At 45.4% G+C, this 25,897-nt stretch overlaps 1 protein-coding gene across 1 annotated transcript in view; it reads left to right on the plus strand.

The window, feature by feature from the left end:
* Positions 1-25,897, plus strand: part of smarca1 (SNF2 related chromatin remodeling ATPase 1) — a 92,970-nt gene that overhangs the window by 44,388 nt on the left and 22,685 nt on the right. Inside the window, exons 12-20 of the mRNA XM_078412532.1 lie at positions 1,154-1,380; positions 3,232-3,353; positions 5,505-5,657; positions 6,612-6,744; positions 12,900-13,048; positions 15,535-15,651; positions 18,539-18,649; positions 23,200-23,313; positions 25,197-25,319. Of these exons, the coding sequence (XP_078268658.1) occupies positions 1,154-1,380; positions 3,232-3,353; positions 5,505-5,657; positions 6,612-6,744; positions 12,900-13,048; positions 15,535-15,651; positions 18,539-18,649; positions 23,200-23,313; positions 25,197-25,319 (1,249 nt within the window). The remainder of the gene's footprint in view (positions 1-1,153; positions 1,381-3,231; positions 3,354-5,504; positions 5,658-6,611; positions 6,745-12,899; positions 13,049-15,534; positions 15,652-18,538; positions 18,650-23,199; positions 23,314-25,196; positions 25,320-25,897) is intronic.

The raw sequence follows: 25,897 nt of genomic DNA on the forward strand, positions 1-25,897 counted from the left end.
TCATCCAAAATCAATACCCCGTTCCTGTTTTCTCCCCATATCCCTTGATTCCGTTAGCCCTGAGAGCTATATCTGACTCTCTCTTGAATACATCTTGAATACATACTTAGAAAAGAAGAACAGTTAGAATACTTTGCTTAAAACACAAAGCACTGGAATGACTCAGCAGATCAGGCAGCCGGTGTGAAGAACATGAATCAGCGATGTTTCGGGTCAGGACCTTCATCAGTACGATCCACGTCCACAGATGTTGCCAGACCCGTTGAGTTACTCCAGCGCTTTGTGTTCCACGCAAAAGTCCAACATCTGTAGTTTCTTCTGCCTCATTCCTTGCTTATACCTTTATACAATGCCCTCTTCAGCAACTGCAAAATTAAACAGTGCTCCAATTGTGACTGATGCATCTTTGTGAAACACAACCTTTCTGTGTGGGTAAGCTACACAGTTCTGTACTTTAGCTGTGGCTGAAAGAGGCAAAATCATCTTGGGGATTGGATTATAAACTGGCTCCATTAGTGGTGCAAACCTTTGAGGATGTGTAAAGGGAGGTTTATCTGTTAATTCAGCTGGAAGTTACAAGGTTCTCATGGGAAGAACATGTGAGTCAGTTGGCTCACTGAAGTCAAGTCCCATGCTAACTATTGGTCCATCAGCCCACATTTTTAGTACTTTGTTTAGTTTACTTGCAGTAGTAAGAATCTGCGGCAAAGCAGCAAATCTGCTGATACTTAACTAATTATAACTCTAGTTTATTTTGCCCCCATCTCTTTTCTTGTGGTTAAAGTGAATCTTTGTGGGGGTGACCCTGAAGGACCATCTGAGCTTTAATTGACTGGACATTTCATGGACGTGAAATAAAATACTGAAGATAGACACAAAAAGCTGGAGTAACTCAGCGGGACAGGCAGCATCTCTGGAGAGAAGGAATGGGTGATGTTTCGGGTCTGATGAAGGGTCTTGACCCGAAACGTCACCCATCCCTTCTCTCCAGAGATGCTGCCCGCCCCGCTGAGTTACTCCGGCTTTTTGTGTCTAACTTCGGTTGAAACCAGCATCCGCAGTTCCCTCCTACAAATAAAATGCTGAGTTTTGTTCTGCGGCCTTTTGAAAAAAAAATTTTTTTTAATTGATATGTTGCTTCTGCTGTTTTCAGGTACACAAAAATTTTAATGAAGGATATAGACATTCTAAACTCTGCCGGCAAAATGGACAAAATGCGGCTGCTGAATATCTTGATGCAGCTGAGGAAGTGTTGCAACCACCCGTACCTCTTCGATGGTGCTGAACCTGGGCCTCCTTACACCACAGATACACATCTGGTCTCCAACTGTGGCAAGATGGTTGTTCTGGATAAGCTGCTGCCCAAATTGAAAGAGCAAAGTAGGTACCCGCACACCCCGAGCTATCGAATTCCCCCCTGGTTTGCCAATCCTTGCTTCAGAAGTGCTGACCAAGGTGTGGCGCCCTCTACCTGCAGCACTTCAAGACTCGTCAAGAGCGTTTTATTGTCACATGTCCCGAAACGGAACAACAAATTTCTTACTTTTATTTGGTTTAGAGATACAGCGCCGAAACACGCCTTTCGCCAACCGAGTACACGCCGAACAGTCATCCCCGCGCACTAACACTATCCCACGCGCACACACACTAGGAACAATTTACAATTATACCGAAGCCAATTAACCTACAAACCTTTGTAGTGTGGGAGGAAAGTGGAGCACCTGGGGAAAACCCACGCAGTACAAACTCGGTACAGACAGCACCCTTAGTCAGGATCGAACCCGGGTCTCCGGCGCTGTGAGGCAGCAACTCTGCCACTATGCCACCCCTTGCAACAGCACAACAGATATGCAAACATAGTACTCTGTAACCACCACAATAAACAACAAAAATGTTCAGTATAATTATATATTAAAAAAATCTAAACGCAAAGACAAAAAACAATGTTTAGTTTATTGTCACGTGTACTGAGGTACAGTGAAAAGCTTTTTGTTGCTTGCTAACTAGCCGCTTCACATCAGGACCAGCATGCAGAGAGTCACCTGGCTTGGGCGCCATCTTGGAACCTCATGTATATGAAGCTTGGAGCTTATTTGGAGGTTGTAGTGTTTAATAGCCTGATGGTTGTAGGGAAGAAGCTGCTGCTGAACCTGGACATTACAGTTTTGAGGCTCCTTTATCTCCGGCTCCTAGGCTAAGTCAATGGATATTTATGAGGCAGAGATTGAAAGATTCTTGATAAGTGAGGGTGTCGGGGGTTATGGGAAGAGAAGGGAGGAGAATGGGATCGAGAGGAAATGATAGATCACCCTTGAATGAATGGACATAGTAGCCTAATTTTGCTCCTATAACTTATGAACCTTCTTCCCGATGGCAGGGGTGAAATGAGAGCATGACCAGGGTGGTGTGGGTCTCTGATGATGCTGGCTGCCATTTTGGGGAAACCAAGTGATGAGGAGACAAAGCAAAATCTCAGGGTGATTCTATGGGCGAAAGATTTTTTAAATCATTTTTCAGGCAATTTTGTTAGCTTTTGCCTAAAGGGTTTTGGATGTTGTCAGAAGAATTGTGCATAAGTGCAATCAGCAGCTATTCTCTGAATGTACATTGTGCTTTTGCAATCCACTATTGTATCCGTTTGCATTTTGGAAGTGTGAAGTTAAACTATTCCAATTAAACATACTCACCTTGGAACTGTATACGGTTGAACTAAACTTTTTGCAGCCTTGGTGCCCTGTGTGATACAGTCATAGCGTCACACAGCATGGAAACAGGCCCTTCCGCCCAACTTGCCCACGCCGACCAACATGCCCCATTGTCACATGTCCCACCTGCCTGCGTTTGGTCCATAACCCTCAAAACCTATCCTATCAATGTACCTATCCAACTGTTTCTTAAACATTATGATAGTTCCAGCCTCAACAACCTCCACCAGCAGCTCGTTCCATACATCCACCAAAAAAGATACTCCTCAGGGAGCTGTTAAATCTTTCCCCCCCTCACCTTAAACCTATGTCCTCTGGTTCTTGATTTCCCTACTCTGAGTGAAAGACAGTGCATTTACAGGAGTTTGTCTCTCCTCCGCTGCTCATTTTGAACGAAAGTTCTTTGATGTTTTTGTAACGAGCCATTACCAATGTGGGTGCCAAATAATGCAAAATGTAAAGCAGCTGTTAATTCAGTATTTACCTTGACTTTTATGTTTTATTAATATCTGCTTGTTTGTTAAAGGTTCCAGAATCCTCATTTTCAGCCAGATGACACGCTTGATGGATATTCTTGAGGATTACTGTATGTGGCGTGGCTATGATTACTGTCGTCTTGATGGGCAGACTCAGCATGAAGAAAGAGAGGTTTGTAATGATGCTTGCCTTGCTTTGAGCTTCCCCTGATGTTTTAGTGCATTGCAACATTGTTCTGTGCAAGTCTGGGTCAGAACAAGTAGAAAGCCCTAATCTGGTTCTGCCTTCCCACCGGGCGGCACGGTTTAGCGGTGTAATGCACGGTGGCACGGTGGCGCAGCGGTAGAGCTGCTGCCTTACGGCGCCAGAGACTCCAGTTCGATCCTGACCTCGGGCGCTGTCTGTACGGAGTTTGTACGTTCACCCCGTGACCTGCGTGGGTTTTCTCTGGGTGCTCCCGTTTCCTCCCGCACTCCAAAGACGTACAAGTTTGTAGGTTAATTGGCATAGCTAAAAATTGTTGCTGCCTTTACGGCACTGTATCTGGGCCAGGTGGAGCAGGACCACTTTTCCCCAAGTCCAGGTGTCAGGAGTTATGGGGAGAAGGCAGGACAATGGGGTTGAGAAGGAAAGATAGGTCAGCCATGATTGAATGGGGGAGCTTACTTAATGGGCAGAATGGCGACTAGGCTTGTATACACTGGAATTTGGAAGGATGAGAGGGGATCTTATCGAAACATATAAGATTATTAAGGGGTTGGACACGTTAGAGGCAGGAAACATGTTCCCAATGTTGGGGGAGTCCAGAACCAGGGGCCACAGTTTAAGAATATGGGGTAGGCCATTTAGAACGGAGATGAGGAAAATCTTTTTCAGTTAGAGAGCTGTAAATCTGTGGAATTCTCTGCCTCAGAAGGCAGTGGAGGCCAATTCTCTGAATGCATTCAAGAGAGAGCTAGATAGAACTCTTAAGGATAGCGGAGTCAGGGGGTATGGGGAGAAGGTAGGAACAGGGTACGGATTGAGAATGATCAGCCATGATCACATTGAATGGTGGTGCTGGCTCGAAGGGCCGAATGGCCTACTCCTGCACCTATTGTCTATTGAACTTCCCAACCATCCCTTGACTGCTGCCCCTGAAGAGGTCCCAGTCTTCCAACCATCGTCGAAGCCCCAAAGCTCCCCCCCCCCCCACCACCCCCTCCAGTGCATCTACAATCTACAGGCTCTAATAAGGACTTCAGAAAGAGAAACTGCTGTGACATTCAGTCCCATGGATGATTCAGAATTGTAAGACTGCTTTCCTGCCCAACCCCCACATCTCTTGATGGCCTCAATGTCCAGACATCTGTCGATCTCAACCTTGAACAGAGTTGGAGCGGCACAGTGGCGCAAATGTTGAGTTGTTGCGTGACAGCGCCAGAGACCTGGGTTTGAGTTTTTATAGCATTTTGGTAGTTAATGGAGGAAAATTCTGCCTTTTTTTCAGGAATATTGACACCAGGCTCTTGGGTTGTGTCTCTTTAGTTCTGTTCAGTTTAGCTTAGTTTAGTTTAGAGACACAGCGCGCCGACCCACTCCACGCCGACCAGCGATCGATCACCCTGTGCGCTAGTATTATTGAAACATATAAGATAATTAGGGGATTGGACACATTAGAGGCAGGAAACATGTTCCCAATGTTGGGGGAGTCCAGAACAAGGGGCCACAGTTTAAGAATAAGGGGTAGGCCATTTAGAACGGAGATGAGGAAGAACTTTTTCAGTCAGAGAGTGGTGAAGGTGTGGAATTCTCTGCCTCAGAAGGCAGTGGAGGCCAGTTCGTTGGATGCTTTCAAGAGAGAGCTGGATAGAGCTCTTAAGAACAGCGGAGTGAGGGGGTATGGGGAGAAGGCAGGAACGGGGTACTGATTGAGAGTGATCAGCCATGATCGCATTGAATGGCGGTGCTGGCTCGAAGGGCTGAATGGCCTACTCCTGCACCTATTGTCTATTGTCTATTGTCTATTATCTTACACGCTATGGACAATTTACAACTTTTACCGATGCCAATTAACCTACAAACCTGTACTTCTTCGGAATGTGGGGGGGGGGAAACTAGAGCAGGCGGAGAGAACCCACGCGGTCACGGGGAGAATGTACAAACTCCATACATACAGTACGCATAGCCAGGATCGAACCCGGGTCTCTGGCGCTGTGAGGCAGCAACTCTGCCTCCGCGCCACTGTGTGGCAACACAATTTCTTTAAGAATCGTCCGATATATCACGATGCTAACTGAATGAATCCAGCTGCTTTATCATGTGTGCCTTTGTTTTAAACAGCGGGCAATAGATACCTTCAATGCTGTCAACAGTAGCAAGTTCATATTCATGCTGAGCACCAGAGCTGGTGGCCTGGGTATCAACCTTGCAACTGCAGATGTCGTCATTTTGTACGATTCAGATTGGAATCCGCAAGTGGACCTGCAAGCTATGGTAGGTCGCAGGACATCTTACTTCTCATAATGTTGAACTTGTAATACTTATCATCTTATAGAGGTGCACAAAATCATGAGAGAGGAATAGATTTGGGCAGACGCACAGAATCTCTTGCCCAGAGTAGGGGAATCGAGGACCACTAGGTTAATTCCCGGAATGGCGGGACTGTCATATATTGAAAGACTGGAGCGACTAGGCTTGTATACACTGGAATTTAGAAGGATGAGAGGGGATCTTATCGAAACGTATAAGATTATTAAGGGGTTGGACACGTTAGAGGCAGGAAACATGTTCCCAATGTTGGGGGAGTCCAGAACAAGGGGCCACAGTTTAAGAATAAGGGGTAGGCCATTTAGAACGGAGATGAGGAAAAACGTTTTCAATCAGAGAGTTGTGAATCTGGAATTCTCTGCCTCAGAAGGCAGTGGAGGCCATTGAATGCATTCAAAAGAAAGCTAGATAGAGCTCCTAAGGATAGCGGAGTCAGGGGGTATGGGGGAGAAGGCAGGAACGGGGTACTGATTGAGAATGATCAGCCATGATCACATTGAATGGCGGTGCTGGCTCAAAGGGCCGAATGGCCTCCTCCTATTGTCTATTGACCAGAGGCCGTACATAACTACAAATTAGTATGCTTTTACCCATGTGCACAATGGGAAGTGTGCTTGTTGTGGTTATTGAAGAAGTTAGTTTTAAAATGCTTTGCTCCAACATTTATGTTTAGTTCTGCAAAGTGTAATAAATTTCAGAGATTTTGCACGGATTTTATAAATGTTTAGATGATTTTAATCACTGTTTCAAGAGTCAATATGCCAAAACTGTTTTATTGTCATACGTCCCAGATAGAACAATTAAATTCTTACCTGCAGCAGCAGAACAGAATATGTGGGTTTGCAGTTGATTATTTGCAAGACGTTCCAAAATCATCTTCTAACTATTCTTTTTCAATAGGATCGTGCTCATCGTATTGGGCAGAAGAAGACTGTCCGGGTGTTTCGGCTCCTGACGGATAACACAGTCGAAGAGCGGATTGTGGAAAGGGCTGAGATGAAGTTACGACTTGACTCTATTGTTATCCAGCAAGGTTTGAAGACATCTTTGCTTTGGGGAAATTTAATTTTAGATTTCGAGATTCAGCGCGGAAACAGGCCCTTCGGCCCACCGGGTCTGCGCCGCCCAGCGATCCCCGCATATTAACACTATCCTACACACACTAGGGACAATTTTTAAAAAAACATTTGCCCAGCCAATTAACCTACATACCTGTACGTCTTTGGAGTGTGGGAGGAAACCGAAGATCTCGGAGAAAACCCACGCAGGTCATGGGGAGAACGTACAAACTCCGTACAGACGGCGCCCGTAGTCAGGATCGAACCTGAGTCTTCGGCGCTGCATTCGCTGTAAGGCAGCAACTCTACCGCTGCGCCACCGCGCCGCCCAATTATTACGGGTGTCGGGTTATGGGGAGAAGGCAGGAGAATTGGGTTGAGAGGGAAAGACAGATCAGCCACGAGTGAATGGCGGAGTGGACTTGATGGGCCAAATGGCCTAATTCTGCTCCTGTGACTTACGAACTGATGAACGATTCTGTCTTTAGAAACGTTTACCCAGAAATCGGTAAAGCAGAAAGCAAACTTGACTATTGTCTGCAGTTCTGGTCACCCCTTCACAGGAAAGATACGGAGGCTTTGGAGAGTTTAACCAAACTGCTGCCTGGATTAGTGGGTTTCAGCTACAGGGAGAGATTAGATGGATTATTTTCTCTGGAATGTCAGAGGTTGAGGAGAGACTTGATCGAAGTGGATAAAATTATGAGAGGCACAGATAGCGTAGACAGTCAGAACCTTTTTCCTAGGGTGGGAATGTCCAACATTAGAGGGCACAGCTATCAGGTGAGAGGGGAAAGGTTTAATGGAGATGTACGGGGCACATTTTATTGTATGCAGAGAGTGGTGGTGGCCTGTGGTGGTGGTGGTTGGAGGCAGATATGATAGTGGTGTTTAAGAGGCTTTTAGATAGGCACATGGAAGTGCAGGTAATAGAGGGATATCAATCATGTAAAGGCAGATGAGATCAGTTTAACTTGGCATTATGTTCAGCACGTTGTTCCTGTGATAAAGGAAGAGCTGGATAGAGCTCTTAAGGATAGTGGAGTCAGGGGGAATGGGGAGAAGGCAGGAACGGGGTACTGATTGAGAATGATCAGCCATGATCACATTGAATGGCGGTGCTGGCTCGAAGGGCCGAATGGCCTCCTCCTGCACCTATTGTCTATTGTACTGTTCTATGTTCTATGATAAATTATACATTTATTTTTGCTGTGGAGGGCCAGATTGTTTAACACCAAACATCGCCATATTTGAGCAGATAAAGCAGGCCACAGACGCTAGAATAAGTTCATAGCTTCTAGGAGAAGAATTAGGCCATTCGGCCCATCGAGTCTACTCATGGCTGATCTATCTTTCCCTCGCAACCCAGTTCTCCCGCCTTCTCCCTCGGTAACCCCTGACACTGGTACTAATCAAGAATCTGGAGGAAGCAAACGTGAGAGCAAAAGCAGAATGCTTGAAGAACATAGACCACAGCTGCTGAGTCCTTCCATCGTTCTGTGTTTTTACAGCCATGTTTGATCGCATTGGAAATGGATGCAATCCGATTTATTAGCGATCACGTTTGACTAAATTGATGATGTCACAGAGGGTGGATGAGGTCCCCACACTCGATGTTTACAGGGACTTTCAAAGGTCTTTGGATAACATGGGCATTATCGGGCTTGTTGTCAAAATTGAAACCGGAGAAGGGCAGTGACAGGAAACGGTGTGACAACACAGATCTGGGAATAACTGTGCATTGTTCCCTGAAGGTGGAATCTCATGTGGATAGGGTGGTGAAGAAGGCGTTTGGTATGCTTGCCTTTATAAATCAGAGCATCGAATATAGAAGTTGGGATGTAATGTTAAAATTGTACAGGGCATTGGTGAGGCCGAATCTGGAGTATGGTGTGCAGTTCTGGTCGCCAAATTATAGGAAGGATGTCGACAAAATGGAGAGGGTACAGAGGAGAATTACTAGAATGTTGCCTGGGTTTCAGCACTTAAGCTACAGAGAGAGGTTGAACAGGTTGGGTCTTTATTCTTTGGAGCATAGAAGGTTGAGGGGGGACTTGATAGAGGTTTTTAAAATTTTAAGAGGGACGGACAGAGTTGACGTGGGTAGGCTTTTCCCTTTGAGAGTGGGGAAGATTCCAACAAGGGGACATAACTTCAGAATTAAGGGACAAAAGTTTAGGGGTAACATGAGGGGTAACTTCTTTACTCAGAGGGTGGTGGCTGTATGGAATGGGCTTCCGGTGGAAGTGGTGGAGGCAGGCTCGATGTTATTATTTAAGAGTAAATTGGATAGGTATATGGATGGGAGGGGATTGGAGGGTTATGGTCTGAGAGCAGGTAGATGAGACTAGGTCAAAGAAAGTGGTCGGCGTGGACTGGTAGGGCCGAACGGGCCTGTTTCCGTGCTGCAATTGTTATATGGTTATATGGTAGAAACAACATTTGGTTCTGGGATTTCGAAAGGAGTCCATTTTCGGACTGAAGGAAAGTGCGGAGTGGTGCTTCCTTGCAGTGCGTAACAGGGTATAGATATTAAAGGCTTGGACCGATGAAAACAAATTCACAGGATTGAGAGATCACAGGTACCTGGATCGAAAAGAGAACCTCTAGTGTGGTGTAGTTTAGTTCAGAGATACAGCATGGAAACAATAGACAATAGACAATAGACAATAGGTGCAGGAGTAGGCCATTCAGCCCTTCGAGCCAGCACCGCCATTCAATGCGATCATGGCTGATCACTCTCAATCAGTACCCCGTTCCTGCCTTCTCCCCATACCCCCTCACTCCGCTGTTCTTAAGAGCTCTATCCAGCTCTCTCTTGAAAGCATCCAACGAACTGGCCTCCACTGCCTTCTGAGGCAGAGAATTCCACACCTTCACCACTCTCTGACTGAAAAAGTTCTTCCTCATCTCCGTTCTAAATGGCCTACCCCTTATTCTTAAACTGTGGCCCCTTGTTCTGGACTCCCCCAACATTGGGAACATGTTTCCTGCCTCTAATGTGTCCAATCCCCTAATTATCTTATATGTTTCAATAAGATCCCCCCTCATCCTTCTAAATTCCAGTGTATACAAGCCCAATCGCTCCAGCCTTTCAACATACGGCAGTCCCGCCATTCCGGGAATTAACCTAGTGAACCTACGCTGCACGCCCTCCTTCGGCCCTGCACTGAGTCCGTGCTGACCAGCGATCCCCGCACACTGACACTATCCTACACACACTAGGGACAATTTACAATTTTACCAAGTAAATTAACCTACAAACCTGTACGTCTGAAGTTTGTGAGGAAACTGGAGCTCCCGGAGAAAACTCTCGCGGGTCACGGGGAGAAGGTACAAACTCCATACAGACAGCAACCGTAGTCAGGATCGAACCCGGGCCTCTGGCGCCGTAAGGCAGCAACTCTACTGCTGCGCTGCCCTCAGTTTTGGGGATGTGGTGGAGATGCTCATAGTCTGCTGTAGCTAGCCAGTATTAAGTCAGAGAACCAAGGAATTGCAGATGCCTGTGTCTTGAGTAAAACACAAAGTGCTGGAGTAACTCAGCAGGGCAGAAACTTGATTTGGAGGAAACAGATTGGCGACGTTTCGTGTCAGGATCCGATCTGAAGAAAGGTCCCGACCCCAAACATCTATCCCCTCTATAGATGCTGCCTGACCCACTATATTAGAGTTATAGAGTCACACAGTGTGAAAACAGGAGCTTCAGCCCAACCTGCCTGCACCGTCCAACATGCCCTGGCTACACAACTCCCACCTGCCTGCGTTTGGCCCATAAAACTTCTCAACCTATCCAATCCATGTACCTGCCCAAATGTTTTTTAAATGTTATATCATATATCTACAGCCGGAAACAGGCCTTTTCGGCCCTCCAAGTCCGTGCCGCCCAGTGATCCCCGTACATTAACACTATCCTACACCCACTAGGGACAATTTTTACATTTACCCAGCCAATTAACCTACATACCTGTACGTCTTTGGAGTGTGGGAGGAAACCGAAGATCTCGGAGAAAACCCACGCAGGTCACGGGGAGAACGTACAAACTCCTTACAGTGCAGCACCCGTAGTCAGGATCGAACCTGTGTCTCCGGCGCTGCATTCGCTGTAAAGCAGCAACTCTACCGCTGCGCTACCGTGCCGTGATGGCACCTGCCTCAACTACAACTACCTCCTCCAGCAGCTCGTTCCATAAACCCACCATCCTTGGTGTAAAAAAAGTTGCCTCTCAGGTTCCTATTAAATCATTTTCACCTCACCTTAAATGGATGGCCTCTGGTTCTTGATTTCCCCTACTCTGAGTAAAATACTCTATGCATTTACCCTATCTATTCATGTCATGACCTTATGCACCACCATAAGATAACCCCTCATCCTCCTGCACTCCAAGTGATAAAGTCCTAGCCTGCTCAACCTCTCCCAGTAGCTACAGCCCTTGAGTCCTGGCAACACCTTCCCTTTCCAGCTAAACAACATCAAGTCCGTTGTTCTCAGCCATGGTATGGTAGCTGGGATGGTATTTTTCCTTTCAACTCCCTACTACCTCCATAAGTTCATAGGTTGTAGGCCACTCGGCCCATCAAGTCTACTCTGCCATTCAATCATGGCTGATGTATCTTTGCTTCTCAACCCCATTCTCCTGCCTTCTCCCCATAACCCCTGACACCCTTACTAATCAAGAATCTGTCAATCTCTGCCTTAAAAATATCCATTCAATTGGCTTCCAGTGATTCACCCCCCTCTGACTAAAGAAATTCCTCCTCATCTCCTTTCTGAAGGTACGTCCTTTTATTCTGGGGCTATGGCCTGTAGTTCTTTCACTACTTGGTCAGTTTCAATGAGGTCCCCCCTCATCCATCAAAACCTCCTACCTAAAGGAGCAACCTTCTAAACCTAATCCTCCAACCGTGTGCTAAGTTACAGTGGAGGAAGGAATCGAGAATATTCCTGCCAGTTACTGTCCAGTGACTCTTGCTAGATGTGGTGTTCCGTCGTCTGAGAACTGGATCAGAATTCAATGGGAATCAGAATTCCCCAGTCTGAAGAAGTGTCTCAACCCGAAACATTACCCATTCCTTCTCTCCGGAGATGGTGCCTGTCCTGTTGAGTTACTCCAGCATTTTGTGCCTACAATGGGAATAGAGTCCTAGAAACATAGAAAAATAGGTGCAGGAGTAGGCCATGTGGCCCTTCGAGCCAGCACTGACCGCTATTCAAGATGATCATGGCTGATCATCTAAAATCAGTACCCCGTTTCTGTTTTTTCCCAATAATCCTTGATTCCTTTGGCCCCAAGAGCTAAATCTAACTCTCTTGAAAATATCCAGTGAATTGGCGTCCACTGCCTTCTGTGGCAGAGAATTCCACAGATTCACAACTCTGTGGGTGAAGATCGGTAATATTTCCTGGTGAATAATATAGTCTTCCTGGTGACGTGGCAGAGGGTTACTCCTGCTGGTGAAGCCAGACACTACCCTGTATTTCTGCAGTCTGACGAGATGCTTCCACTAGTGGGAGAGTCCAGGACTAGAGGTCACAGTCTCAGAATTAAAGGGCGTTCCTTTAGGAAGGAGACGAGAAGGAACTTTAGTCAGGGTGGTGATTGTGTGGAATTCTTTGCCACAGAAGGCCGTGGAGGTCAAGTCAATGAATATTTTTAAGGCAGAGACAGATAGATTCTTGATTCGTACAGGTGTCAGAGATTATGGGGAGAAGGCAGGAGAATGGGGTTGGGGGGGAAGAGATAGATCAGCCATGATTGAATGGCGACGTAGACTTGATGGGCCGAATGGCCTAATTGTACTCCTATCACTTATGACCTGATGGCCTTATGAGATAGATGAGGCACTGGCTGCAAGAAGGGGGAACGAAATGCGTGGTGACAAATAAGTTCACATCCTGTTATTTCCCTCACGAATTAGCTCACGGCAAGGATGCAGAGCACAGCAGGGGTTTGTTTTTGTTTTGGTTTTATTTTTTATTAATTTCAGTCAATTATTATGTAATCAATAACCGAATCAGGACAGCATCTGACTTTGTTTCTTGACAAGGGTTTTTTTTTTTACCCCGTTCCTCAGTATCACCTGAAGCTTTTGACGCCGCATTGTTTTGTCGGGTTTTTTTCCCCCCCAGGGAGGTTAATTGATCAACAGGCCAACAAAATGGGCAAGGATGAAATGCTGCAAATGATTCGGCACGGCGCCACCCATGTGTTTGCCACCAAAGACAGTGAGCTCACCGACGAGGACATTGACACCATCCTGGAGAGAGGAGAAAAGAAGGTACAAAAATACCGGCGTGTGATCGTTGAGTCCGTGCATTTCTCCACTTTCAGAAGTGATGCACAGAAACATAGAAACATAGAAAATAGGTGCAGGAGGAGGCCCCATATGGCCCTTCGAGCCAGCACCGCCATTCGTTGTGATCATGGCTGATCATCCACAATCAGTAACCCGTGCCTGCCTTCTCCCCATATCCCTTGATTCCACTAGCCCCTAGAGTTCTATCTAACTCTCTTTTAAATTCATCCAGTGATTTGGCCTCCACTGCCTTCTGTGGCAGAGAATTTCACAAATTCACAACTCTCAGGGGGTAAAAGTTTTTTCTCATCTCGGTTTTAAATGGTCTCCCCTTTATTCTTAGACCCTGGATAGGAGCAGATTGAGCCCATTCGGCCCATCAAGTCTACTGAGCGCTTGCAATGCCGTGGCATAGGGGGCTAGGCTGGGCATGGGGCTGTTATAGGTATTTGATGACTAGCTAGCACCGATAGGGTGGGCTGATATACTGGTCACAATTGGCCTCTACTGCCTTCTGTGGCAGAGAATTCCACAGATTCACAACTCTCCGTACTAGTCATTGACAGTAACATTTGTAGTTTGTTCATACGTCCATAAGTTCCAGGGGTGGAATCAGGCCATTTGGCCCATCAAGTCTATTCTGCTGTTCAATCATGGCTGATCCATCTTTCCCTCTCAATCCCATTCTCCAGCCTTCTCCCCATAACTCCTGACACCCGTACTAATCAAGAATCTGTCAATCTCCGCTTTAAATATATCCATTGGATTGGCCTCCACAGCCGCCTGTGGCAGTTTAGTTTATTATTGTCGTGTGTACCGAAGTTCAGTGAAAAGCTACTGTTTGCATGTCAACCATTCAAAGGAAAGACTATGCATGAATACAATTAAGCCACAGTGCACAAGTAAAGACTAAAGGGTATAAGATGTAGTGCAAAGGTATACTTTGAAATCTGATAAAGTTCAATTAAAGATAGCTTCATCTCCAATGGTCTCCAATAACAGGAACAAAACGTGACAAAACACAACTATCGTGAATACAGGAACACACAGATTTTGTGAGAATTCTTTCAAATGCCACGTGTACAGTTATAAATGTCGACTTTAGAGTCACAGCACGAAAACAGGCCCTTCGGCCCACTGACCAGCGATCACCCCATACACTAACACTATCCTACACACTAGGGACAATTTTGCAACTTACCGATGCCAATTAATCTACAAATCTGTACCTCTTTGGAGTGTGGGAGGAAACCGGAGCACCCGGGGAAAACCCACGCAGGTCACGGGGAGAACGTACAAACTCCGTACAGACAGCCCCCGTAGTCAGAATCGAACCCGGGACTCCGGCGCTGCAAGGCAGTAACTCTACGGCAGTGCCACAGTGCAACCTGCAGTGGCATGGTATGACAATGCAAAAAGATACAACATTTATTGCAAAGATGTTACATTGGAATTTTTTGTTGACTGGATGAAGGCAGTCATAGCGATGAGGGATGTTAGTTCATGGAAACATGAGATTTTTCCCTCACAGGCTCACAGGGCAGCTGAAAAATGAGACACGCGCTCATTATGTGCCTGTTCCTCGGTTGGATGACAACTCAACTGGGCCCAATGCTGTCATCATCTGCGTAGGGTTTACTGGTCGGTTGATAAGTAGCAGGAACTCTGGAGAATCGTTTCCCACCAATAATGAAAGAGTACTGAAGTAAATGGCCAGGTTCTGTTGGCACCCAAACCAACACCAACCAGGAATCAAATCTAGAGATCACCTTGACTAACATGACAATCTAATCAGTCAAACGGCCACATTTTGTCTTTAGGTCTTCCATATTTCCTGTGTTATTTGACTTGGTTCTTAATGCGTTGCACACGCATTCAGTTTAGTTTAGTTTGGAGATTAAGTGGGAAAACAGGCCCTTCGGCCCACCGGGCCTGCACCGATCAGCGATCCCCGCACATTAACACGATCCCAAACACACTCGGGACAATTTACAATTTTACAAAGCCAATTAGCCTACAAACCTGTACGTCTCTGGGGTGTGGGAGGAAACCTGGAGAAAGCCAGAGCTTCTGGAGAAAACCCACGCAGGTCACGGGGAGAATGTACAAACTCTGTACAGACAGCACCTGTTGTCAGAATTGAACCTGGGTGGACAAAATGCTGGAGTAACTCAGAGGAGGGCAGGCAGCATCTCTGGAGAGAAGGAATGGGTGACGTTTCGGGTCGAGACCCTTCTTCAGACCTGGGTCTCTGGCGCTGTACAGGGCAGCAACTCTACCGCTGTGGCACCGTGCCATCCAAGGAGATTTATACAACACATGTTGTATAAATCTCTGCATTACACAATTACTTTCATGTTTATGTTCTCTTTTGTCTTTTTTAACGTCATTACCTCCCTTGTAATCCATCCTTTTGCTGTGGCTTAACTATCTTTTCAAGTAATTATTATTATTATTTTTGGTTACAGACAGCTGAACTGAAGGAACGTTTGCAAAATATTGGAGAGAATTCTCTGCGATCGTTTACAATGGAAACAGAAAGTTTATATAGTTTTGAAGGAGAAGATTATAGAGGAAAGCAGAAGGTAAGTCTGCGTTTACTAGTTCTGACGTTCGATTTTGGGTTGATTTGCAAATTTTTTTTCTTAGTCCACCTGAATTTGTTTGAGCTTTATTTAGTAATAAAGCTACTTTAATTTAAGGTGTATACATGCTATTTGTCTATTGGAGCATTGTTAGAACTAATCTAAATTTTCCATCACTTGTACCAATTTAAAACCATTGCCCGTACAAGGTATTCTACAACCTCTTAAAAAAAGTGTGGTGTATTGTCACTTCCCCATCATTGCTAAAATAACTGCATATGCAGAACTGCTTAAAATACAAGAAAGGAATTGAATTTATTGATGACCTTTCCTACCTCAGGATCTCCCAAATGCCTTCGAGTCAATAAAATATCTTTGCCATGTACTCACTTGTAACTGGGAATGTGGCAGCTAATATACGTGCAGTGAACTTCCACAAACAACAGTGTGATCAAGGTTATTCAATCCCTCCTGGTTGTATTGATTGAAGGATACATATTAAAAACTTTTTTTTGAGATACAGCGCGGAAACAGGCCCTTCAGCCCATCGAGTCCGCGCCTGCTAGCAATCCCTACACACTTAAAACTATCCTACACGTACGAGGGACAATTTTACATTTATACCAAAGCCAATTAAACGGGAAAAAGTACAGAACAAAGCGGAGCCGGCGCCGATGATTCACGGAAGGTGGAGCCCACAATGGTCCATTGTTGGCTGTGGAAGAGGTGATAACGAAGGGATATGAAGAGTGAAACTAGCAGGAAGACTAGGGTGGGGGAGGGAGGGATGGGCAGGGTGAGGGAGGGACAACGGGAATGCAATGGTTCCTTGACATTAGAGAGATCAGTATTCATACCGCCGGTTGTGAGGAGATCTGTTCTAAAAGGTCAGAGACTCAGGGAACTGCAGATGCTGGAATTTTGAGCACAACACAAAGTACTGAGGCAGCATCTGTGGAATGAATGTAGTTTATAGATACAGAGTGAAAACAGGCCCTTCAGCCCACAGAGTCCACGCCGACCATCGATCACCCCTACCCTAGTTCAATCCTACACACGAGGGACAATTTATAGAAGCCAATTAACCTACAAACCTGCACATCTTTGAGATGTGGGAGGAACCCTGGAGAAAACCCACGCGGTCACAAGGACGAAGTACAAACTCCGTACAGTCAGCACCCGTAGTCAGGATCAAACCCGGATCTCTGGTGCTGCAAGACAGCAACTCTACCACTGTGCCACCATGCATAGGCATTGTTTTGGGTCGGGACTGTAGATGCTGGAATCGTGAGTCAGGACCCTTCTTTAATCTGAGGAAGGGTCCTGTCTATTCATTCCTTTTGTTTTTGCATGTTTTATTATGTTATCTATTGAGTTTACAGACCTGTTGTGCTGTGCAAGTAAGAATTTAATTGTTCTGTTTCAGTACATGTGACAATTAAACTCTGTCGACTATTATTGTGTCTCTCGCTTACGGCTTTACATGTTTTCAACTGCTCTTGCGGGATACTTGTGCAAATGTTCAAATACTTCTTCAGTCTGAAGAAAGTCCCTGACCCAAAACATCATCTGTCCATTACCCTCCACAGACGCTGCCTGGCCTGCAGAGTTCCTCCAGCACTTTGCATTTTACTTGAAATTCCAGCTTCCGCATTCTCTTGAGTCTTCGAATATCCAATATTTCCCTTTTGGTTTAATGGAAGGCTTAGCTCATTTGGAGTAAATGGTATAATGTCTCCGATGGCAGTGAAAAGAGGAGTTTTAAAATGTTACGCACCAGTATTCAGCGGTGCAATTTCACACAGTAGTACTTTTTTAGTTTAAAAACGAGGACATTTATAACCCATGGTGAACAGCATCTCAGGAGATTCATTGGTCTTTACTTAATGCGTTTGAATTTGAACAATGGGTGAATGTGGATCTTGGCAGATGTGTGACCATGTAGCACAAAATGCTGGAGTAACTCAGCAGGTCGGGCAGCATCTAGGCGAGAGGGAATGGGTGACGTTTCGAGTCGAGACCCTTCTTCAGACCATGTAGCATTCAGCGTTTGCACTTGGGTTGATTTAGTTTCTACAACACCGGGGAAAGAAAGCACTTCATACATGCTTTAATAATATGCCGTTATCCTCCTTCCCTGCTCTTAGTATTTTGTCTTTTGCAGCTTTCTTTGTGTCTTTTATCTCATGGTTTTTAGTAACTGCCAGGGTTGAATGGCTGCAATCTCTTGAGTCCTCAGTTCACTTTAGCCCAGGCTTTTGACTCAAATCTGTACGACGTTGTATTCTTGCCATCATCCTCCGCATCTTGGCATCCTGTTTGGCACCGACATCGACACGGAGTTCCCGTGCTGTATTTTTGATGTGTTCTACGTCCTATATTGGCAGATGTTCACAGTACTGGTCCACCACCGACCGCTTTACTGACAACTGGTGGTCTGGCACCTCCTTTAATCCGGACAAAATTACCAGAGCGCACTTGAAATCCCCCTTCCCGGAAGTCCCCCCGAAAATGTGGTGCCTAGACCGGTTGAGGCGGCCGATCTCGACCTCATCGGGACTTCCACGGCTGATCGGCGGGCCGAATCTGCCCCTTGCGGCCGGGCTCTGGAACTCTGGAGCCCGGCCTGAGCCGGCAGATCCGTTCCCACAGCCGACTTTGCGGGCCGGTGTCTCGGCCCCTCTGCGGAACGTTCCGGTACCGTCGGACTCCTCTCGGAGGCCGTGACCTCTGTTGGTCCGGCAAAACGGATAATCCAGAAAGGCTCTGGAAGCAAGGGTGCCGGAAAGTTAATGTGGACCTGTACAGCATGTATTTAAGTTGATGATTGAGTGCTATTTTTTCAATGTACAGTGTGAATGAAAACGTTTTCTTCTGTAATAAACAGATTGGTTTGACGGAGTGGATCGAACCGCCTAAACGAGAACGAAAAGCCAATTATGCAGTGGATGCTTATTTCCGGGAGGCATTACGTGTCAGTGAGCCCAGAGCTCCAAAGGTACAGCAGCATATAAAACAGTCTTGGCCAAGCTTGGTTAAGGATTCGACTTTGTTTCAAAATTACTTTGGCCCAGTGATCTTTGGAAAGTGACGTCAATCACACAGTGATCCAAATATGTCGAGGCAAAACAAGAACATGTATTGTGATGTGACAACAGAGCCCTTGATATCAACGGCAACTTTATTCAACAGCAAACACCAAGTGCTGGAGTAACTTAGCAGGTCAGGCAGTATCTCTGGGGGAAAAAAGATCCATGACGTTTTGCGTCGGAACCCTTCTTCAGAGTCACATGTCACATGTCACATGACCCATCCTTTTTCTCCAGAGATGCTGCCTGACCCGCCGAATTACTCCAGCACTTTGTGTCTACGGCATGAACCAGCATCTGCAGTTCCTTCCCATACGTTTTATTCATTGGCATTTTATTGTCACATGTACAGCAAATTTCTTTTTATCCATACAATTCATTAAAATGTTGTAATATATGCGCACAACCGTACCCAAGTACAAAAGTGTAAGAATAGTCGATTACAGTGAGTTCGTACACAGGAGTCGCCAAGTTACTGGTGCCATCTTGTGCCCATCGAGTTTCAAAGTTCTTAAACATGTAGACAATAGACAATAGGTGCAGGAGGAGGCCATTCGGCCCTTCGAGCCAGCACCGCCATTCAATGTGATCATGGCTGATCATTCTCAATCAGTACCCCGTTCCTGCCTTCTCCCCATAGAGTCTTAACTTGGGCCTTGTTGAACGGTACTGCTCAGCCCCTCCATGACACATTGGTCAACCTGAGGAGTACCTTCAACAACAGACTGGTTCCACCAAGATGTCGGACAGAACGCCACAGAAGATCCTTCTTCCCTGTGGTTATCAAGCAGTACAACTCCTCCCCCTTCTGTCATGGGGTAGACTGACTCCCCTCATGACCCCCACCCCCCCCCCAAATCTTTGCACATCCCCAATCCTTTCCACTCATCACTTTAATTTCATGTATCTTGTGTTTTATGACTGTTGGCAGATCAATTTCCCTCCTGGGATAAATAAAGTTCTATTGTATTGTATTTCCCAGAGAATGATCACCTAATTGCCATTGATAGGGGATGTTTTCTTTTAATTTAGTTTAGAGATACAGCGCGGAAACAGACCCTTCGGCCCATCGAGTTCGCGCCGACCAACAATCCCCGCACACACACACTATCCTACACACACTAGGGACAATTTCAATGTACACCAAACCAATTAACCTACAAATCTGTACGTCTTTGGAGTGTGGGAGGAAACCGAAGATCTCATGCAGGTCACGGGGAGAACGTACAAGCACCCGGAGTCAGGATGGAACCTGGGTCTCTGGCGCTGTAAGGCAGTAGCTCTACAGCAGCTCTACTGTAATGGAACAATTTAGACCTCTTTTATCAACAGTATTTTTATGACTTTGTTAGATGAAACACGCAGGGAACATCTTTCTTCTCTGTTCTAGATGACAATTTGAAATATTTCTCATGACACTGGCACTGGTGCATTTCATGTCGATGTTGAAATTAATTTCCATTGACTTAATGGAGCTGAACTTTGGAAGTACAATTCAGAAACTCAACTGTCTTGTGTATTAGACACATGAGAAGAAATTTATTACCTTGATGTATTTCCAGAGGAGACTTGGAAAGACTTAATTTAAGAAACTCAGTCACAAGAGGAGCAAAGTATAAAGGAGTCGTGTGGGGAAAGTCTTTTTACACAGGGCATGGTGTGTGTCATAGAGACATAAAGCCCTAGAGTCATACAGCATGGAAACAGGCCCATTGGCCCAACGTCCACATCAACCAACATGCCCCATCTACACAGGTCCCACCTGCCGGCGTTTGGCATGTATCCCTCCAAACCTGTCCTATCCCTGTACCTGTCTAAATGTTTCTTAAATGTTGGAACAGTCCGTGCCTCAACTACCTCCTCCGGCAGCTCGTTCCATACACCCATCACCCTTTGCCCCTCAGGTTCCTATGAAATCTTTCCCTCCTCACCTTAAACCCATGTCCCCTGGAGCTTGGAATGCACTGGCAGTGATGGTGGCAGAGACAGATACGCTGGTGCCATTTATGCGAGCTTTAGATAGACAAATAGATATGCATGGCATGAAGGGGTATAGATCATGTACAAGTAGTTAAGATTGGTTTATCTCACCATCATGTTCAGACATTGTGGGCCGAAGGGCCTGTTTCTGTGCAGCACTCCTCTGTGTATGAAAGGACTGCAGATGCCGATTTAAATCAAAGATAGACACAAAATGCTGGAGCACCTCAGCGGGACAGGCAGCATCTCTGGAGAAAAGGAATGGGTGACGTTTCGGGTCGACATCCTTCATCTGACCGAGGGTCTGATCAGCTCAGACTGAAGAAGGGTCTCAACCCGAAATGTCACCCATCCCTTCTCTACAGAGATGCTGCCTGTCCCGCTGAGTTGCTCCAGCATTTTGTGTCCGTACTCTTCTGTGTTCTATGTGCATGCCACCTTATTGTTTGCTCCAGTAAAGGATACTTATATTGTATATATGCTTCCAAAAATATAGTTCCACTGAAGTTAGTGCCACTGAATTTGGAAATGGAGTGCAACATCCATACGCTATTACTTGACCTGTTTGACTCCCATTGTTTTAAGATAGATTATGGGTGGTGGTGGGTAAAATGATATTTGTAAAACAATCCTCCAGTCAATCTGATTCTTAAAAATTTCAATCAAAATCTTCACATGCCAAGCCTTTCTCTTTTCTTCAAATGCCTTCTTAATGGAATTTAATCGTGCCTTTGAATTTGAGTTTCTTTCTGTTTGTGTTTAGTTTATTGTCACGTGTACCGAGGTACAGTGAAAAGCTTTTGTTGCGTGCTAACCAGTCAGCAGAAAGACAATACGTGATTACAATCGAGCACTGTCCACAGTGAACAGATACTGTACATTTGCAGATACTAAACATTTAGACATAGGCTCTAGGTGAAGGGGAAAAGATTTAATAGGAATCTGAGGGGTAACATTTTCACACAAAGGGTGGTGCGTGTGTGGAACAAGCTGCCAGATGAGGTGGTTGAGGCTGGGACTATCCCAACGTCTAAGAAACAGTTAGACAGGTTTGGAGGGATATGGACCAAACGCAGGCAGGTGGGACTAGTGCAACTGGGACATGTTGGTCGGTGTGGGCAAGTTGGACCGAAGGGCCTGTTTCCACTCTGTATCACTCTATGACTCTATGACTATACATGATGAAGGGAATAACATTTAGTGCAAGATAAAGTCCGATCAAAGATAGTCCGAGGGTCTCCAATGAGGGTCTGGTCCATGCGATGAAGGGAGAAGCCCTTGGGCTGGATGTCTAATCATTGCCTTTATTCTTATATTCTGCACCATTCCTCCATTCCTTGTCTTTTTAGACAATAGACAACAGGTGCAGGAGTAGGCCATTCGGCCCTTCGAGTCAGCACCGCCATTCAATGTGATCATGGCTGATCATCTAGTCAGTACCCCGTTCCTGCCTTCTCCCCATACCCCCTGACTCTGCAATCTTTAAGAGATCTATCTAGCTCTCTCTTGAAAGCATCCAGAGAATTGGCCCCCACTGCCTTCTGAGGCAGAGAATTCCACAGATTCACAACTCTCTGACTGAAAATGTTTTTCCTCATCTCCGTTCTAAATGGCCTACCCCTTATTCTTAAACTGTGGCCCCTGGTTCTGGACTCCTCCAACATTGGGAACATGTTTCCTGCCTCTAACGTGTCCAATCCTTTAATAATCATATGTCCTCATCGTGTCCTCATCCTTCTAAATTCCAGCGTATACAAGCCTACCTTCTAAATTCGATTATACAAGCTTTTTGTTGAAAAGCTCCTTTTGTTTATTGAACCATGTTTGTTATCCAGCCTGTTTTTTTCACTGATGCTTAATGAAAACACAAAGTGATCCAGGCAAACACAAAGTGATCCAGGCAAAGCTCTGAGTGAACACATCCCACTGAGACTTGGAGAGAGCTGACAGGAACAATGCATGCTATTGCATTAAAAATATACCTTAAATGTTTAATAATCAGCATCGTCATCTGATTTAGTTGGTTGCTTCACTGTAATTCAAAAACATGAGGATTAACCTTCAAGGCGACCATCCTACCAACCAACAACTAGAGAGCAGACCTGAACTACTATCTACTTCATTGGAGACCCTCGGACTATCTTTGATCGGACCTTACTGGATTTATCTTGCACTAAACAAACGTTACTCACCTTATTCTCTTTATCGTGTACCTGTACACTGTGAACGGCTCGATTGTAATCAGGTATTGTCTTTCCGCTGACTGGTTAGCACCCAATAAAGACTTTTCACTGTATTTACACGTGACAATAAACTTTTTTTTTTAAACTCAACCTTTTAGAAGGAGCAGTTGAAAGGTATTAAAAGCAAATGTGACAGCGTAGTTCTTCCAAGAAGACAAGGCGCTCGTCTCAACATGAAGTAATTGTCAGTCAATGCGAGAGACCTTCACTCTGACTCTGATTATTTATTGTTACAGGCACCTCGACCTCCAAAACAGCCAAGTATTCAAGACTTTCAGTTTTTTCCTCCGCGCCTGTTTGAACTACTGGAGAAAGAAATCCTGTCGTACAGAAAGAGCATCGGCTACAAGGTACTGACTGCTGTTTAGATGCGAGATACAGTGCGGGAACAGGTCCTTCGGCCCATCAAGTCCACACCGACCAGCGATCCCCGCATTATCCTACACTAGGAACTATTTTTACATTTATACCGCGCCAATTAACCTACAAACATGTACGTCTTTGGAGTGTGGGAGGAATTCTCAAATTTCTCAGAGAAAACCCACGCAGGTCACGGGGAGAACGTACAAACTCCGTACAGACAAGCACCCATAGCCAGGATTGAACCCAGGTCTCTGGTGCTGTAAGGCAGCAACTCTACCGCTGCCTTTGTGCAAATGTCTTTCAGAAGCGAAGCTGCTGAATTGCAGACATGGTGCAATTTGCAGACATGGTGAGGTTTCTGGATTGCAGTGTCTCTGGATTGTCACGTACTGGATTGGTCTTAACAGACATTGCACAAAGTAAACTGCTTTTTTATAGTTATGCGGGAATCTCAAATCTGGGAAAAGTAAAGAAAGCCCATCAATCGCTGGGGCATTCGGGCTCATTTGAGAGATGCTCTTACATCTCACCATGTATCAGAATTCTGACTGCATCTTTCATTTCGATGGGAATGTGTGTTTGCATGAGATTAGCACGTGATTTTGTGACCTCAACACACCCTGCATCCGTTGAACCTCATCAGTAGGGCTGATAGATGAATAATGGTCCTTGCGGGAATTAATGTTGTTCAATCCTGTTCAGTTTAGAGCCATTAAGAGGAACTGGGGCACATTTTAGCATGGGAAATTTCCTCATGTCTTAGGCATCGATCCATGTTCCCGCATATTGTGTAGTTTCTGCATTTTACAAAGATGAGTGCATTTTGCAAAGATTAGGGATCTGAAAATGTTGTATTTTTAAGACATGACCAGTTATAAACCAGCGGTCTCTAATGACGTGCAGTTCATTCAACCGGAAGGTGATATTCGCTCCTCTGTTTGGAATAATCTGTTATTGCAATGTCTGAGTCGTCAGTAAAATGTGATTTTCTTTAAACTAGGAGAATTCATAGAGAGAGCATTGGTCCAACAAGTCCACCCCGACCATTAACCACCCATTTACACTAATTTAATCCAACTTTATTCTCTCCATATTGCTATCAATTCCCCCCAAATTCTACCACTCATCCACACTGAAGCATCAATTTACAGTAGCCAATCAACCTACAAACCCGCATGTCTTTGGGATGTGGGGGGAAACCGGAGACCTGGAGGAAACCCACGCAGTCACAGGACTGAAACGGTCTCTGGTGCTGTGAGGCAGCGACTCTACAATCAGCCCCACTGTGCTGGCCCTTGTGTAGAACTGGCTAAAGAAGCTATATAGAAATTTGAGAATGAAAATTGAATCAAAGTCAATTCAGAATCAAAACAGGATCAACACTGATCAAAATCATTTTTGCTCGGTAACACTTGTGCATCTTTCCTTCTGGGGAACGCATCTGTTTTGCTAACCCAGAGAATAATGCGCATCAACAAGAAGTTTCTACCTCGGTGGCGCAGCGATAGAGCTGCTGCCTCACAGCGTCAGAGATCTGGGTTCGATCCTGACTGCGGGTGCTGTCTTTACGGAGTTTATACGTTCTCACTGTGACCACGTGGGTTTTCTCCGGGTGCTCCGGTTTCCTCCCACACTCCAAAGACGTGCAGGTTTGTCGGTTAATTGGCTTGGTCTAATTGTAAATTCTCCCTAGTGTGTGTAGGATAGTGTTAGTGCGCAGGGGTTTGCTGGTCGGTGCGGACTCGGTGGGCCGAAGGGCCTGTTTCCGCGTTGTATTGGTAAACTAAGCTAAACTTGATTTGGGAGGGGGCAGGATTTCTCTGAATACCGTCCGAAGTGTGATTTGATGATTCTTTGGCTTTGGTTGTAGGTGCCGAGGAATCCTGACTTGCATAATGCAGCACAGGTACAGAAAGAGGAACAGCGAAAGATCGACGATGCACTGCCCTTGAACCAGAAGGAAACTGAAGAAAAAGAAAAGCTCCTCATGCAGGTTGGCATCGATGTGACTTCATTTTACATAATACAGCTCTTTTCTTTCTGTATTGTCACTGGCAGATCTCAAACTATGTTTGATTTCTGTATTACCATACCACCATAACTGTATATGTAAGGTCTGAAAGAATTCATACAAAAACTGAGAGTTTAGTTTAGTTTAGTTTATTGTCACCTGTACCGAGGTACAGTGAAAAGCTCCTGTGTGCTAACCAGTCATCGGAAAGACGATACATGATTACAATCGAGCCATCCACAATGTACAGATACAGATACATGGTAAACGAATAATGTTTAGTGCAAGATAAACCCATTCACGTTTGATCAAAGAGAGTCCAAGGGTCACCAATGAGATAGATAGCAGTTCAGGACTGCTCTCTGGTTGTGGTAAGATGGTTCAGTTGCCTGATAACAGCTGTGAAGAAACTGTCTTTGATCGGACATTATCAGACTTCAATGTTATATCTGCACTACGTCTAGTATTTTCTTTGACTGGACAGCACACAAATCAAGGCTGTTCGCTGTACCTCGGTACACGTGACAATAATAAACTACATTTTAAACTTGAAACATTGG

The sequence above is a fragment of the Rhinoraja longicauda genome, chromosome 15, assembly GCF_053455715.1.
Source record: "Rhinoraja longicauda isolate Sanriku21f chromosome 15, sRhiLon1.1, whole genome shotgun sequence".
Taxonomy (NCBI): Eukaryota; Metazoa; Chordata; class Chondrichthyes; order Rajiformes; family Arhynchobatidae; genus Rhinoraja; species Rhinoraja longicauda.